The 17,991-nt window shown below is 39.7% G+C and overlaps 2 protein-coding genes across 3 annotated transcripts; both read left to right on the top strand.

Moving 5' to 3' along the window:
• The first annotated feature begins 2,398 nt into the window (after window positions 1-2,398).
• LOC133964369 (meprin A subunit beta-like) lies at window positions 2,399-7,722 on the top strand. 2 transcript variants are annotated; one of them, XM_062398401.1, is made up of 17 exons: window positions 2,399-2,440; window positions 2,724-2,783; window positions 2,870-2,897; window positions 3,109-3,156; window positions 3,454-3,491; window positions 3,587-3,665; window positions 3,777-3,894; window positions 4,428-4,606; window positions 4,691-4,909; window positions 4,995-5,147; window positions 5,269-5,319; window positions 5,456-5,668; window positions 5,921-6,373; window positions 6,478-6,663; window positions 6,858-6,972; window positions 7,121-7,177; window positions 7,509-7,722. In XM_062398401.1, the coding sequence occupies exons 1-17, from the start codon at window positions 2,414-2,416 to the stop codon at window positions 7,585-7,587; spliced, it is 2,103 nt and encodes a 700-aa protein (XP_062254385.1). In that variant the 5' UTR covers window positions 2,399-2,413; the 3' UTR covers window positions 7,588-7,722. The 2 variants fall into 2 exon arrangements, with proteins under 2 accessions (XP_062254385.1, XP_062254384.1); XM_062398400.1 differs by having other exon boundaries at window positions 2,399-2,446.
• Window positions 7,723-11,386: 3,664 nt separating this feature from the next.
• Window positions 11,387-17,512, top strand: LOC133965134 (meprin A subunit beta-like). Its single transcript, XM_062399541.1, has 10 exons — window positions 11,387-11,511; window positions 12,583-12,758; window positions 13,018-13,236; window positions 14,693-14,860; window positions 15,021-15,251; window positions 15,334-15,777; window positions 15,903-16,076; window positions 16,205-16,310; window positions 16,421-16,495; window positions 17,084-17,512. The coding sequence occupies exons 1-10, from the start codon at window positions 11,387-11,389 to the stop codon at window positions 17,160-17,162; spliced, it is 1,797 nt and encodes a 598-aa protein (XP_062255525.1). The 3' UTR covers window positions 17,163-17,512.
• Window positions 17,513-17,991: the final 479 nt, after the last annotated feature.

Raw genomic sequence — 17,991 nt, 5'->3', positions numbered from 1 at the left:
AGAGAACATAACTTTAACAGTATAACAGATTCTCCACAGAACAAAATCATTTCACGAGATTCCAAAGTTACTGAGAATTTGTTGGGCATAAGTTTGTTCTCTTTGTTCTCTTTCTTGAATAGAATTCAGTTTGCCTTTGATTAAACTACAGCCATTTTAAAGTGCTACATCCACTGGGGAGCAAACAGCTGAAAATCGTTGACTTTGCAAATGCAAATCTGATGTGACATTGTCCTGTGTCGGCCTGTTTAGCACTTATGTGGCCACTCGTTGCCTCTCATTATCAGTCAAAAGAACCAGAAGGCATCGTTAAGGCCTCGATCCCAACGGCCACGTCCTAAACTGAAGGCTAGACGGTTGTCTGTCCCTTTCACACTCCACACACTCAGAGGAGGGAGCTGTCGTGTCAGGCATGCAAGCTGCTTTGAACAAGACACATCATGCCATATTCACCATAGTGATAAATAGAGATTTAGTGTTGTTTTGATGTAGATAGGAGGTTGTTACTGCTGTTGCTGCCGGTTAGATTAGCAGATCAGAGCCTGTTGGCAACAGAAGATAACAGTCTCCTTCTGTCAATGGGTCATTGTGATGCTCCCCGGCTGTGAGGTTTGTCCCACCTGGTTGTCCCCTGTGGACTTTGGGACAGTTCACCCAGAACATAGTTGAAATGTCCTTTGATCAACAGCTCGAGTGAATAAAAAACAATGTGATTATAGGGTAATGTCTGTTGGAGACTGATTGCGTGGGACTGCAAAGGGAAAACTTTTCCATGAGAGGATGAGGACCAGAGGTGACGGGGCCTTTTCTTTCAGGGCTCCGACTCTTTGGAACGATCTCCCTGAGACACTCTGTCTGCAAACTCATTATCTGCTAATTCAATCATTTCCTGAGGTTTTATTTGATCTTGTTTTCTCGTAACTTGTTTTTTATTTCATCTTCACTCTATTGCTGTGCGATCCTTCAAATTCTTGCCTATTGTTTTTCCGTAAATTTTTCATATTTCATCATCTTGTAAATGTGTTTTGAAAGATGCTCTACAAATAACGTTTATTTTCAAAGTTTATTATATGGCCAATACTCACACTATTACTGTACTTCTTTGAGGTACTTGAATTGTATTTAAGCACTATGCTACTTTGATGTACTCATCTAGATTTTAAAGGGACGTTTTTTTACTTTTCACTTTCATTTATACAACATTTAATGCACTGCTTTTTTTACACACTGAATACATCAGATTAAAGTAAATCCGAACTTACAGTACATATGCACATGGTAATGCATCAACACTAATACCACTTATAATAATAATTACAACAATGATAGGTAACAATTACAATTTTGCAGCTTTAACGGGCATAAATGGAAAATGTTGTGAGAACAAACGTCATTGTCCCCTGAGACGATAGAAGAGGCAACACTGCCACCCAGTGACAGAGCCATGTAAGTGCTTCAGTGTGAAAGAAAAATCTCAGGGCTCCATTGAGATGTTAAAGGTTCAATGGGATCTATAGGAAGAAATTTAATACAGAATAATCCTTTTGATGTTTTCACTAGTGTAGCTCATCTAAATTGTACGGAATGGGCCCTTTATAGTAAATGCTTTGTATCTATATCTGGAAAAAAGCTGACAAAACCGGATAAGCAGTGGTCCAACCTCCAGGTAAATTCCTGACATGTTAAAGGTAAAAACACAACTGGTTCTGTTTAGGTTACATGTTCACGAAAGATTTCTGTATTTGAGTTTTTATCCATAGTGGTTAGAGCCGGGTTCAAACATAATATATTAACAAATGTTTTATTTTTTTTGCACAAGGTAAACATAGCAAATAAAATAAATTAACATTTATTTGTACCCTCATGGTTGATCGCACAAAGTCGCTTTGGACAAAAGTGTCAGCTAAATGAAATGTAACGTAATGACATGTGGAGTCTGTGCAAACGTGGGAGAGTGTACTCAAGCTGAACGTTGCTGAAAGGAACAGGTCAGAGAGGTCCAGGTTTATAGACTCATTATTCAGGTCGTGGCCGAAACAACGCAACATTAGCGACAGTGGAAAAGTGTCAAAAGGAAGGGATGAGAAACATGTTGGTGAGGCTGAAGGAGGGAGACTGGATATGGGCTGAGGACAGGTTGATTTTTATCTTGAATAATAGTATTACACTGGCCTGCAGCAGAGGCTTCTGTGAGACACCAAACAACGAGGAAGTAAAAAAAGCCAAAGTCAACAACAAATCTTGTCCAATATGACATTTAGTGAAAAATTTGCCCTGTAAGGTCTCTTAAATTGTAACTTCTCTGTTAATCTGTAGTTAACAGTTCAATGTCCACAGATCAGCAGACCTTTAGATTTGTACACTTTAAGAACACACAGCTTTTTGTCTCGGATCCATTTCGGGCCGGAGAGGGATGCGTGCACTTGACGTCTCCACTGATGTAAGTGTAAGTGTGTTCTTGTATTTCCTGTTTTCTGTTTGACAGTTTAACACGAAACTGAGATGACAGGTGTCTCCTGTGAAGCGTTGTAAAGTCTGGTATTTTTTTTTTCTTTTTCTGCCAGACACCAGTGCATAGTACTGATTACTGCTTACCCTCTTTTTGTTCTCTCTATTACACTTATGTAACAAAGCAAGATGTTGAAAAGACGAATAGCAAATTATCTTTAACAACTCTATCTTTGATCAATCTATCATTTTGCTGTTTTCCCTTTTCCAAACAGAAAATGTACGTTTTCACATCTCTACTGGTGGTTTTGTTTTTGCAGCAGTCATCCACCTCGGTAGGTTTTGTACATTTAAAGCATTCATCTGGTTGGACAACACTGCCGCTGCGATCCATCTCACTTTTGTGTGCATGCGTCCACAGCCCATTTCAACTGCAGCAGCGGCTGGAGGTGATGTGATGACGGCAGCCCTCGTCGCTCATAATAACTGATGACCTCAATCACCATTTTATATGAAGTCAATTGATTTTAATGAGCACATAAAGACTCATCCAGCTGAGATCATGTGGAGTGACACAATCATAATCATTTTTGGAATTACTAATTTCATTCGTGCGGAAACGTTTTTCTTTTATCTCATGTTGTTTTGTTTTTTTAACAGATTGGAATGGGAATGAAGAAGAACCAGACATTGTTGAGATAAATAGAGGTGTGTTAATGATAAAAAAAATGGTACAATCCTGGATTATACAAATGTCTAGAATGACTGGATCTATAAAGTATATCGTGTTGACTTGTGCTCTTACATAACCAAAATGTTTCCAACAACAAACCCTGAGAAATCCCAAAATGTAATCTTATTGGTCGCCTTTTAATTAGTCTTAATTGTCTTTTGTCATAGTTTTGATTGAGAGACCCATAGTGGACAAAGTTAGAAATGCCTGAATCAAACTGTGACTTTTGGCCATGTGGATTAAAAAATAACAATAAACCTTCTACCTTTCAGATCTGAATCTACGTGATGGAGACATACAAGTGATGACTGTGAGCATCTCAACTGTCTCACTGTTTGTGAGTGTCAAAAACACGCCCAATACTTTTTGTGTGATCACTCATGTTCTTCCTCTTGCATTTCAAAGGGCCGTGACAGGAACATTGTACTGGGAGAGCAGTGGAGATGGGAGATACCGGTCCCATATGTGCTGGATGAGAGCCTCGGTGCGACTGAGGAATCGTCTTTGTTTTCGTTGAGCCGTTATGAAAACAAACTGATTTACGTGCTGGTATATAACTCTGCACCTCTGTCTGTTTGCTTTCCCTGAAACACAGACCTGAATGCCAGAGGGGTTGTTCTACGGGCGTTTGAGCAAATACGGCTGAAAACATGCATCGACTTCAAACCCTGGGAAGACGAACCAAACTACATCGTGGTCATCAAAGACGAGGGGTGCTTCATTATATCGTGGTTTATTGTGACATAGAAGGCTCAGTCTGAAGTCTTGGTTTTGTCAGTGTTATTTTTTTCTCGACGAGGATATCTGCGTCAACCAAAGATTTATGATGTGATGTCTAATCAAATGTAAAGCCAAAGAATCTCATACGCCCTCTAGTGGCTGGCTGCAGTAGAGGTTATAGACCCTGCCTACTCCATGTTAGTGGATGGGATATGGACCAAACTAAAAGTCCACATTAAGCAAATTTTTCTTTAGAAGATAGTTGCCGTCATATAAGGCACATTCAAGTGTGAATTATTACGCTAAGTTTAGTTTGAATTAGTTTAAGGCCGACTCATGATTGCTGGAGCATATGTGCCAGCACAACACCGATACCATCGCTCTATCCCCCAACAGTGGCACCAAATGAGGATTAAGGAGGCTTTCATTTTCTTTAGACTTTTGGAAATAAAGGGGCTAATTCCCCAACTGTCAAACTATTAACTTAACTTAATTATCTGCCTTTTTGCCAATGTTCTGTCCATAGATGTTGGTCATATGTCGGGAATCAACGTCAAGGCAACCAAAGTCTCTCTATTGGAGAATGGTGTGATAACCTCGCCATTGTGGAGCACGAGTTCCTTCATGCATTGGGCTTCTGGCATGAACAGTCAAGATATGACAGAGATGAGTACATCACCATAGTCTGGGAAAACGTGGAAGAAGGTTTGTTTACCTTTTAGCTGAATGTATCATTCGTATGTTTGTATGCAAAAGGGAAAGAAAACATATTTTCCACGTTTTGCTCAGGAAAGGAACACAATTTCTTGAAACACAGTGCAAATCATACAACCACATTCGGAACGCTGTATGATTACGCCTCTGTGATGCACTATGGGAAAGATGCCTTCTCGAATGGCAATGGGTCCACCATCATCGCTAATCAACCAGAGTACCAAGACGTTATTGGTCAGCGTCTAGAAATGAGCTCCAATGATGTACGGAAACTCCAAAAGCTTTACAACTGCAGTAAGTATGTTACTACACAAAGTTATCTAATTGTGTTATTCGCAATGACGCAGATGATGACAAACTTGTGTTTTTGTGTTCGCAGCATCTTCCGTCACCTTTCTGATGTCGTGCAGCTTTGAGGACGAGAGGGTGTGTGATGTGATTGTTTGTGGCGCTGGAAACACAAGCTGGGAGAGAGTCGACAGCACAATCGCCGGGCCGTTCTCCGACCACACCAGCCTGAGTGCACATGGAGGTATGAACCCACAGGACCTCAGCTCCTTTTCATCCGTTCATCTTTAATCGCTCAGCAGCTGTGCGTTATGGCCTTGGCTGCTACTAAATATACAACACTTGCCTTTTGACTATGTTTACAGACAATCAAACAAAGTCTTCTCATGAAAACAGCACAACAACAAGTGAAAGAGGTGAGTTTCACACGATTCTTCAACAGCCAGGCTGGAGCTATGAGTCAGAATTTTCAACATTATTTTTGCCCACAAATGTTTTACCTACATTGCTGCCAACTGCACGAGGACCACTTCAGTGCTTAATTGTGTGTAGGTGGAGGCTCCTTCATGCACTCCAGCACATCTTATGGAAAAGAGGGGGACGGCGCCAAAATGCAGAGCAGGAGAATGAATCCAAGGAGGCCACTTCAGTGTCTCCAGTTTTTCTATTTTCACAGTGGCAGTGACAGAGACCAGCTCAACATCTGGATCAGAGAGTACGACAGGGATGCTGAGGAAAGCACCTATTTAATGGGACAGATCACAGGTCAAATGACACGTCATGCACTTCGGTATTCATTAAACATGGTCATTTGAAAGCGGGTATTGAAAAGTAGGACCGGATTTTCAAGATATACATGTGCCCAAAGTAAATCCGCTCCTTAACATGACAAAAAAATCCAATGTACCTTAACTAGTGTGGTTTAAAGCCTTTCCAGTGGGAGCAGAACTTTGCATGTGCACTTACTGCATTCCACAGTTATATAAATCATTCTGTATGTCCATCATGCTTCTCCAGGTCCACCAACATCCCACTGGCAGCTCCATCACATCCCTATCAATGCCACCAGGCCCTTCCAGGTGGAGTTCGAGGTTCGTAAAGGAGCAGGGAACTCTTCTGGGGGCTTTTCGGTCGATGACGTCAACCTGTTTGAAGCCGAGTGTCCACATCATGTCTGGCACATTCCCAACTTTGACCACTTTCTGAGTGACAGCAGCATCGGCACAAGCTTACTGAGCCCACGCTTCTTAACCAGACAGGGCTACGGCCTCCAGCTCCTGCTGTATCGCAACTCCGACCACTTCGGCGTTTTCTTTCGGCTGGTGTCCACAGATCACGACGAGCGGCTCCAGTGGCCGTGTGCGGGGAGACAGATGACCGCCTCACTGCTGGACCAGAGTCCCCACGTCCAGCAGCGGATGTCGAAGCAAATAAGCATCACAACCAATTCAGAGAGAACGTTCAGTGGAGGTGACTGGGAGGCACTGATATTAGACAAACAAAAATGCAATGAATAATTGTGCTGTATGTCTGTGTTTATTGAGAGTTCATAATATGTGTTTTTTCACATCAAGATAATGGAGAGACGTTTCAATACTGGGATAACCCCAGGGAGGTGGGGCATCTCATCAACGACACCAACGGAGAGTCGTACTATGCTGGTCCGAACCTCGGCTACAGGTCTTTCCTGTCTTCCAATGCATTTTGGTCAGGGAACTTTATAAAAGGAGGCAGTGTCTTCATTCTCCTCAACTTTGATGGTACGTGGTTTATGCATCTCCATGTTCACTGAACCTTAAGTTCATGGTGCTGATGTTTTTAAGACTGCTCCACTACATTGGATTGATGCATAACTAGGAACCATTTAACTCCAGCAGGAAAGTCCATCAGCAACAGACTGTGCGTTAAAACGTGTTTTATTATGACTTTATATATTAAAAACTTTTATTTACAGATCTATCAAAACTGCGACAGAATGGCTGGGACCTCCCTCAGCCTCAGATATGGTCGAACTTGACCCTCGTGACTCTGATGCAGACAGACGATAAGGGAGGCTGCTTAAACCAACAGTAAGAGATGCAGCCAACAAGGAAAATAACAAATACAGTGTGTTGAAAGATATGATCTCATGTACTGAGTCATTGGAGATGGAATACCAAAGGATGTGAAAATGCCTGTTTAACCAAACCAGTAATAACCCCCTACCTCTTCTGACAGGATGGGAAACAGTGCAACAACTCTCGTTCCTTCTTATACATCATCATCTGCAGTCAGGTACAATGATCTTTGTGTCACTGGCAGCTTCTTCACAGTCTTTACTTAGATCCTTAAATAATAAAATGTAATTTAGATATTATGGAAAACAACATATCACAGGCAAAATCACAAATATATAAAATTTGAAATAATAACCTCATGATTATGGTCAGTTAGTCAACAACTCAATCTTATTGTTTCAGCCATGTTCATATGACAATTTAACTATGTTCTTAATTGTTTCTAAACATTAATAGCAATGCACTTCAGATTTGAACTTAAATCAATGCAATTATAGTTTTACTTTAACTTACAATTCTCTGTTGTAACCACCATGTTGTCTCCCCAGTCTTCCCACAGGAACCATGATTCCCATGGTGACAGCCTCACTGGCCCTGATGGCAGGAACTCTCCGCTTGACACCCTGAAAATGTCAGCTTTTTACTTTTTAGCGAAATAAGTACATAATTGGTATATAACAAGATTTTACTCAACAGTACAGGAAAGTGTGCGTGCATTTTTATTTCATACCATCAATTTGCCAATAAACTACTTTTACAGGAGCAGGCCCTGGCTGTTTTATTTTTTTTTAACCATGTGGAATTCTAGGACATTTTTGGATTGAGGTGTTTCAAAAGAGCTTTTATTATTTGATGATTGAAAGTTTGTAAGTTATACAATTACACGTTTCTCTCTTATAATAATAAAATTGATTTAATTGTAATAGGTTTATCATCCTGCTGGAGGCGGAAGAGCAACTTCATGAAAGATCAAGTTCATCTTGAAACAGCTTTGCTCTCACAGAAGCCAGACTAACAAGTTGCGGGACATTGTGTTCTCAGCTCTCCTAACCCCCAAGGCCAACTACACATTCTTCCAGTGTAAGGTTTTACCAGGGGTATACATTTCAGATTATCATGTGAGCAGGCAAACTTTTAATCATTTGCGCTGAACATTTCAGAACAATGACACATCAAAAATGGTTGGTCCTATGGCAGAAATTACTCCAAGGTGGGGGGGGGGGGGGGACAATGATCATAGCGAAGGGGGAAATTGAGCCCTCCCAGGGTAAATTGTGCCATGAACGTCTGCACCAACATTTATGGAAGTCCATTCATTAGTTAGGCCTATTGAGACACTTCAGCATGAACCCAAAACTGGTAGGACGGCTGACGTTAGTATCCCTCGGGCTGTGCTGCGAAGATTGCTGAGAAGGTCTTCAGACATTTACGAAGATTACATGTTCTTTTGACACGCAGGAGATCTGTTGTGAAGATTCTTTCACGGTCAAACAATACTTTTGAAATGTGGCTGGTTTGGTTTGACAGGGTCTTGAACCTTTCAGTTTGCCCAACAGTCTCAACCACTTATTACCTGTCACACTGACATTTAGCGTCTTATATCACCCATCACACCCTCATTTTCTGGAAAACAAGCAAATTAATCCTGGATCCAACATTTGTTTTGCAACAGAATAATTATCAGCCTGTAGTTGAGCAGAATAAACTGATAGATACAAAACAGGGTCAACTGGTGGAGGAACTTGTGACAAAAGTGCAATGAGTGAAATTTGTTAATCACAGAAGACATTTAAGACTCCGCTAAGAATCGTCAATTGAGGGAGATAGAAAAAATATTTTAAAACTGATCGTTTTGATACATCAAATTTTTTTTCAGTTTGATGTTCACGTGACTTCTGCTCTCTTTATTTGTTATTTCAGGAGCACCCCTTAATAGGTGAGACTGTTTATGTAATGATATGAGTCTAAAATGTTTTTTTTTGTAAGTGACATTAAACACACTTCAGAATAGCGGCTACAGGCTTGAGTAGGTCAGTCACCTGTGAAGACCATCATCATTTACCCCTGAACCAGCGTGGAGAAATGCGCTTCCTGTGGGAACAGTCAGGCGGCTGCTCGCACGAGAATTTGCACCTCCACCTAAGGTGTGTCCCTGACGCACACCCTGCGGTGTTAGACTGCGGGTAGAGGCAAAGATGAATCAAAGAAGGATTATATTACCAGTTGCACAATTAAGAAAGCGCTGCAAAGTAGAGGAGGAGAATAAAGAACAATACAGAGGTATGAATCAACCCGATTGTGGACATCATTAATGTTTATTTTTGTCGACATGACATGATATGCTGTCAGTACAGCTGATTTCAGACTCTTTTTATATTTTTATTATATATTTTTATTATTTTGATATAGCTTACAATTTTGTCTGCCTGTGTGAGCATCTGTATACAGTCCAAAGGTTCTTGGGAATGCATGACAATTTGAGTGTGTATGTTTGGGGGCGCCAACATTGCCAGAGCCGGCCCTGCACCTTTCAGTCAGAGGGAATTCACGATAAATCTGTTTTTACTTCCCAAATATATTCTCACTTTCTACTGAAGCGAATGAGTTTCTCCAAGCGTTGGGCTTCTATCATGAACAATCAAGATATGACATACATCATCTGAGAGAAATTTTCGATCATCCCCTTTGCTCGCACTGCTGCTGCAGCATCCACCTGTAGACTCCAACGGGGGTTTACAAGTATTTGCTCATCACTCCCATCATTCCTGTGTTATCAATTGGGGGAGTGATTAAGTTGGAGCCTAGAAGCCAAACACTAATCCTGTTCTACTGATGCAATAAAGGTTTGAACGTTAGTTGTCTGACTGAAATGTAATCACTCAGCAAGTTTCATCAATTAACAGGCAGCTAATGTCGTGCTGCAATGGAAATTATTAAAAAGAGACGAGAGATCAAACCAAAATATCAAAAACCTTAGATAGTCAGAAGTGGTTTAGTGTTTAGTATAACTTTCAGCGTAATTTGGAAAAACTGAAACAAGATATCCACCTGACCTGCCTGAGAGTTGCATGACCACAAATTTTTCCTTCATAGCCTTCACACCCAAACAGCAACTAGTCAACAGACAATGCATGCATGAAATTCTCTGAAAACCTGATTTGCCAGAAGGTCGTCGTCTGCACTTAAAAGCTGGTAGTTGCAGCCCGGAGCCTCTGTACAGCTGAAGGCAGGGTGGCAGCAGGTAAACATCAGTGCCCTTTTCTATCCTATTTCACTGCAAGTTAAACTAACAATTCACTTACACATATTGTAGCTATATTGCATTACCGTTCAGTATTTTGAAGTTGTTTTCATAGTCCACCATCATCTCTGTGTTACTTAAGTGTGGTCCAAGAAACACTGCAAGGATGAAAGTCTTCATTTTCCTTGTGCTGGGCTTGGTCGTTTCTTCTGCAGACAGAGTAAGACTTTACTCATTGTTCAACTGCTTCACTGTAGAATTGACTTGAAATGCAACTGAAACGTTTCATGTGGACCAGATGCCTGATGTTGTATTTACAAACAAACAGTTGATGAGTTTAAACATTCTCTTTTTTTTCAGGATGAACTAGAAATAATAGACATTGAGGGTAATTTACATTATTTCTACTTAATCTTTTAATTTTTTTTTAAATAATTTAAATTTAATAAGTGACAATTTTCACTTTACAAAGCAGCATCTCACATTTCTCTCTCCCTCTCTCTCTTTGTAGATGTTGGTCAACCAAAGGACATTACGGAAATAAACAGGGGTAAATTTAAACATCTTCTCGTCATTTAATAAACACTGTTGGGATATTTGTCGACTTGACTTCATGGGGGACAGTGTCGGTAACTACTAGAAGTGATTTTTCTATTGAAATATCAATTTTTGTCTCCTGTCTCATCTTAGCATCAAATTTACCTGATGATATTGTGGAGGTGAGTTGAGAATTTTTAATAAAATTATTCTAAGAGTGATAAATGTGTATGTATTCATCTTGTGTGACACTCAAAATATTTCAGGCACCAAACGTCCAAAGGAGCTCCATTAATGATGACGACTATCTTTGGGAATCCCCAGTCCCATATGTTTTGGGAAATGACCTTGGTAAATATAAAATTATCTTGCATGATAACCCTGAATTTTATGTTATATAGGACTTCACCTACGACATGTGTTCTCTAGATTGATGAAGTATATAACATGTTTGTACACCAGGTGGTAGCCAGCAGTTTAGTAAGCATCATTAGCGGGAGGCTGTTGCCACATCGTAACCACATTTCACTAGAAAGAAAACCAGAAAGAGACTGAGTCTTTCAGAGTAATGCATTTCAGCAAGTGTAGCTCAATCCTGATTTATTTCATCATCTTTGGATTTGACTTGTGACACGATTCCCTCGAACGATGGAAGAGATCAATGCTAAAGGAGTGATCCTGAGGGCCCTCGACGAGTACAGGCTCAAGTCATGCATCGACTTCAGACCAAGGAACGGAGAATACTATTACATCTCCGTCAGAAAGTTAAACGGGTATGTATTATGTTTTTTTCCTGACACTTTTGATAGTAAAGGGGAGTTTTATTGTAACCAAAGTTAGTGTTCACTGTTATTTGCCGAGGGCCCTATCTTATACCTGGTGGAAATTAAAGGGAAAGCCCTCACAAGTGTCTTTGCTAGTTTCAGAGTGATGCAGTTGTCATTTTCCAATTCAGCACATACATTGCTTAAATGGCAAATGCACTGATGTCTAAGTACCCATCGCCGTAATTGGTCGCCGTTGACTAACAAAATACCTGATCTGAAGTAAATGACCTGGAGTTTCCCAGTTTTTTGTAAAGGATCAGAAGAAGGATTCAGGAGAAGGGTTCAAGGAAGCGTTGTCTCTACCTACCTGGTAGATTGTCCATTGAAATGGCTATCCACCTTGGCCTTTAAAACATGCACCTGTGGCATCAGCCTATTTACATGCACCGTGGCTATGTCAGCACATATTGCTGATTTTTCACATATTGGTGTTTTTTAAATAAAAGTGAAATACTGCGGCACTGACTTTAGACCACAGTGTCTTTAGTCAACCTGTTCTGTCATACAGTAACAATGCCACTGTCCACATCTAAATTGAAAACCACCACACAGGTGCTGATACTGAAAAGTGTGACATTGTTTCATTGGCCCTTCTAAAGTGGTGGTCAGAAACTCCACAGGGAACCTTTAGTAAGTCACCTTTGGGCTTTTGGAAATCACAATGACCTTTTCCCGCTTGCTGACTTTTAATGAATGAATGATTCACAGGAAATATCAACGAGAAATTGACTGCTTCATTTATCAATTAGTATACTATAACTTCTGTAACTTTTTGACTGTGTCATTTTTATTTGCTCATTTATCTAATACTCTCATTCAAAAGGAAAATTAATTAACTAAGATGAATTATATTTGAATATTTTAACACTTTGTACTCAGATATCAGTCATTCTATCCCCAGTTAAATCAATTTAGTCTTTAAGGCACTACATTGATTGAATTTAAAATCATGACGGTAGTGTAGTAGTCAATGTATTTATTTAATTATACAAACTGATAAGTCTTTCTCTCTTTTAGATGCTTCTCATATGTTGGAAGTATATTTAGTGGACAGGAACTCTCCATCGGGAGATTTTGTGATTCAATGTCCATTGTTCAACATGAGTTTCTCCACGCTCTTGGCTTCTTCCATGAACAAAGCCGCTATGACCGAGATGATCATGTAAAGATTCTGTTTGAGAACGTCGAAAAAGGTTTTCTATTTCTTGCATTCTTGCTCTTTATATTCAGTGATTTATCTTAAATATATTACAGTTGTTAAGCTGCATAAGGGTCCTAGTGTATAACAAATGTACTAATCAATGAATTAACTAATCCATGGATCAAATTGTTTTCTCTAATATTGAATTAGTGAGTTCATCTCAACCACCCATTCTGCTCTTTATGTTTTCAATATGATATATTGTTATTAATGAATTTGAACATTCAATTTGCTTTTTATATGTTATTTAGGTTTTGAGAACAACTTTCAGAGAGTTAATAAGACAGACAGCACGGTTTCGGGACTCCCATATGACTACAACTCAGTGATGCACTATGGCTCTGGAGCATTCTCCAATGGAAACGGGTCTACAATTGTCACCAAAGATCCAAACTTCCAGAATGTGATTGGTCAAAGACTGCAAATGAGTCCAATCGATGTTAAGGAGCTGAACCGCCGCTACAAATGCAGTAAGAGCTTGGTGTTAAAGTAACTACCAGATGTTTTGGGAATGTGTGTTTCATGACTAAACTCTGTGAAATAATAGGCCTAAAATACAAAATCCTCTTTTATCCACAAGAGAACTTGTTGACACTTTTACTTATATCTGAAAATGTAATTATACTATTTCTTATCCTGCTTATGCCTTTTTCTTGAAATAAGTTGCCAAACTAAGTTATCAATTTGACAATTATCACTTCCCTAGTTGAAGTTTGAAGCAGGTTTTGGCAACTTAGATGAAATAAAATGTACTTTTAATTTTATGGTGTTTGCTACCTGCCAAACCACAAGCAATTGTTATTCATTTGTATATTAACTATTTATTGGCTGTGACTAGTAATTATCTCGGTGCTCCACTGGATCAACTGTTTCGACCCAAGATAGACAAGACATTTCTGCCAATATGTATGATAGGATAACAATGCCGATGGAGTGGTGGGTAAAGTGTTTGAGACCACAACACACTCCTGGAGTTTCATGGGCAAACAGTGTTGCAGCCAAATTCAGAACCAGGTTCATGTATGCACAGGTCCCTCAGAACACCGCACACGAGAGCCCAAGGTCACGCGTGGGGTGCACGTTCGTGTGGCTACGTCCACAAACTTAGCCACTTTAAGTGGCTTAAAACTTGCGGACACTAGGATGAAAGCACACCAGCAGTGTTTTTATCTGTTGTTTTATTAGGTCTGAAGAAGCGACCACAATGTACCTCAGTTGTAAAGGATTCCGCTGCAAAACTGGACTCAAAACCGTCTCTCACCCCTCCATCGGCAAAATAGTGAATGGATGAGGAAATTTTCATTTTTCAGTGAACTATTCCTTGGGGTCTGACGTCAGTGTCATGCTGCACGCATAAGCAGTTACGTGTCATATTATAGCCACAGAACACAGTACAGTACATAGCTGTGAATAAGGCAGAGATTGTGAGGCAGAACGAGTTCCAGGTTCCTAAAGGGGACCTGTATAATCTCATGCAGTTGTTGTTCATGCAACAGAAAAGGTGTTTCGAGATAATCAAACAATGAAAATGTATCATAATATAATGCACATCAAAATAAACCATTATCTGCTTTACGCACACTGTTCACTTTTGATATCAACTTATCTTCCATTCAATTTTGTTTGTATAGCAGCAAATAACAATGTACATTATTTCAAGGCACTTTACATAGTCAGGTTGAGAACTTAAAACTTACAGAGAAACCCAACAGTTCCCACAATGAGCCTTTCAATCAGCACTTTGAAGACTGAAACAACTCCCCTTTAACAGGAAGTAACCTCTGACAGAACCAGAGTCATTTTGAATTCAATACAGTTGAAGTAACTGGTGAACGGCTATGTTTGGGATGAGTGGAGAGAAGACACTTATTCCCCCCAAAGTCAGAACATAGTCTTAAATGCTTTGTTCTTGGTTCACCTCAACAGAGTCAACCACTGCATTTCACATGTTCTGCAGCTTCTCTAATGGAAACATGTGTGGAATGAACACCTGCTCAAACAGTGACAATGACAGTGGCTGGGAAATGGTAAAACAAGCACAAGGGGGGCCTGAAACGGACCACTCCACTCTACCCACTGCCAGCAGTAAGAATGGTAAGAGTTCAACATTTTCTAAATCAACATATTTTTTGTATTCTCTTCTTTCAAGTAGGACGAACAGCTTTCATGAAAGTATTGTAACTTAAGCATCATATATATGATATACTTAAATTATACATCATATTTTAATTATGTTTGTACAACAACATTCTAGGTACAGAAGAAGGTTATTTCATGCATGCTAGCACAGCAAGCGGTGAGGAAGGTAAAACCTCACGGCTGGAGACCAAGATGATGGAGCCAACCAGAGAGTGTCATGTCCAGTGTCTCCAGTTCTATTATTACCACAGTGGGGACGAGTCAGACATACTGAACATCTGGATCAGAGAGTTTGACGATCAATACGACTCTGAGGGAACTCGGCGCCTCATGGGACAGATCACTGGTAATGACAGACTGTGTTATTATCAGTCTCATCTAAATGGTATGCAAGACACTGATGGACTGTGACATTTCCTTCCCTCCAGGTCCCCAAACATCTCACTGGCGCATCCATCATGTTTCCCTGGATGCCACCAAGCACTTCCAGGTTGAGTTTGAGGCTCGTACAGGAGCAGGGAACTCTTCAGGCGGTTTCTCAATTGATGACATTAATCTGTCCGAGATCGAGTGTCCACATGGGTCCTTGCAGATAGATAATTATATGGAGAATGACAACAAAACATCCATCATCTACAGCCCACGGCAGTACACCATAGACGGCTATGCCTACAGTATATCAGTGCAGTTTAAGGGATTTTATTTGTCACTGTTTATGCAAATGTTGTCAGGCGAAAATGATGAGAAGCTGCAGTGGCCTTGCTTACAAAGGCAAATTACTCTACGAATGCTGGATCAGACAACAAACTTACAGCTGCACATGTCAGCTGAAAGAAGTTTCACCTCTAGCCCAAATGACGTCAACAACTTTGGTAAACTGAAGAAAACCTGAACAATTCCTTCTAAAAAAACTATGCAATCCCCACCTCTGCACGTGATATGCCAGTGTTTCCTCCCTGGCCATGTATATTTATTCTTCTATCCTTCTTGGAAACAGGTTTAAGTCCATGGGACAATCCTCGTAAGAATGGAACTGAATTCGTTGATGAGAATAATCAGACTGCCTTTGCCGGACCATTGATGGGCTACACAACTTTTGCATATCGTGATCTAATTCAATCCAGAAACTACGTCAAGGGAGACAGTTTGATTATAACCTTCAGCTTCCAAGGCAAGTTGATTTAAATCGTTTTCTCAGCTTGGAATTTTACACCAAACATATTTGAAGCATTTAAATCAATTTAACATCGAGTGGAAGTTTTGTTGCATGCTGTTACTAAAATATTTAATTTTTTCTAGATCTCAATCCCTTGATAAATGAGAGTGCTTTACCATGTCCTGAGCTGGCACCAGTGAAGATTGCACATCCTCCCATCGATCTGGATAGTGGCCCATGTGTACCACGGTAGGACATTGAGTACATTTTCAGCACCGAATTATCTCCTCATTTAATCGATTAAAGAAAGCTGTGAAATTTGTAAGACGCCTTTGAAATCATGCAATGTCTTTTTACAGGATCACCCCCGTCACACCTCCTCCTACAACAAAGCCTCCTAGAACGATGCCTCCTAAAACAACTGATGACAAAAGGTATTTAGATATACTAACAAATGTTATACTTGATGAACAGTGAACTTGTCGGGTTCTGTGAAAGGTTCAATGAGTAGAATTTAGTGACGTCTAGTGGTGACGTGTCACGATGCAGCTGAACACAACTCACTTCAGCTTCCCCTTCAAAACATGAAAGAGAACCTGTGGTAGCCTTTAGTTGTCATAAAACTCAAACAGTGTTTAGTTTGTCCAGTCTGGGCAACTGTACAAAAACTTTGCTGCCTCCGTAGAGAGGGAACCGCTCCCAATTAATTATAAAGTGTTTTAAGATAATGGGCCCATTCTAGGGTCAATTAGGGAATCTAGGGAAATTATTAAATTTAGATGAAACACACCAGTGAAAACATCACCAGGATTATTTGATATTCAATTACTGTCAATAGATCCCTTTTATTGCACAGTATACCTTTAAGCAAGGAAATTAAATAAACTCTTAAAATAAGGGAAGAACCAGAATAAGAGTATAGTTGGAATTTGTCATGTGCTAGCTTCTGCAGCAAATCAATTGTCACTGTTAAATCCAGCACATATTATTTTAATTAATTTAATATTTTCTTTCTGTTAAAGCATCTTTGGCTTCTCTCCTGCAATGGTGGCTTCTCCTGTCCTCACCCTGCTGCTCGCACTGATGCTTTCAATGCCATGATGGACAGGACCAGCAATTTGCCTTGATTTCTTATCCAAGAAAAGGCTGTACTGGGAGACACTGGTCAGGGGATACATAGTTCATTCAGACCAGAGCCTTGCTCTTGTGTCATCAACAATTGAGAATTGAAGAAATGCCTCCAATAAAAAAAAAATTGCATTGTGTGGTGGGATCGTATATACTTTTGTTAGTTTTGCATACCGATGATCATTTATTGATTATTCTTGAAAATATGTTAAGTGGTTTGTGGGATATCATGTAATACTATATTTCTTTAGGGATAAAACACACACCATAAACACACATACTTTAAGATTACTATTGATGTACTGATGTATACATGTTATTGATTAAAAATACAAATTGTGTTGTTTAAGAATCTCTTTACTTAAATAAAGATGTGGGGGTTATGGAGACTTAGTCCTGGCTCTCGATTCTTTGGAGGAATCCACCTCTATTTCTGACTTGAATGAATACAACTATAGTTTACTTTTACTTACAATTCCCTGATGGCAGGAGCCCTGCGCTTGACACCCTGGAAATGTCAGCTTTTCACTTTGTAGCAAAATAAGTACATAATTGGTATATAACAAGATTTTACTCAACAGTACGGGAAGGTATGCGTGCATTTTTTATTTCATACAATAATTTTGCCAATAAACTACTTTTACAGGAGCAGGCCCTGGCTGTTTAGTTTTCAAACAGGTGAAATTCTAGCACATTTTTTGATTGAGGTGTTTCAAAAGAGCTTTTATTATTTTATGATTTGTGTAGCATACTTACAATGTTTATAAACTTGTCATGGGAAGAAAGTTTGTAATTAATACAA

The sequence above is a fragment of the Platichthys flesus genome, chromosome 11, assembly GCF_949316205.1.
Source record: "Platichthys flesus chromosome 11, fPlaFle2.1, whole genome shotgun sequence".
In the NCBI taxonomy this organism is placed as follows: domain Eukaryota; kingdom Metazoa; phylum Chordata; class Actinopteri; order Pleuronectiformes; family Pleuronectidae; genus Platichthys; species Platichthys flesus.
Note: the sequence above shows the minus strand (reverse complement) of the source record. Positions and strands in the feature narration are given on the sequence as shown.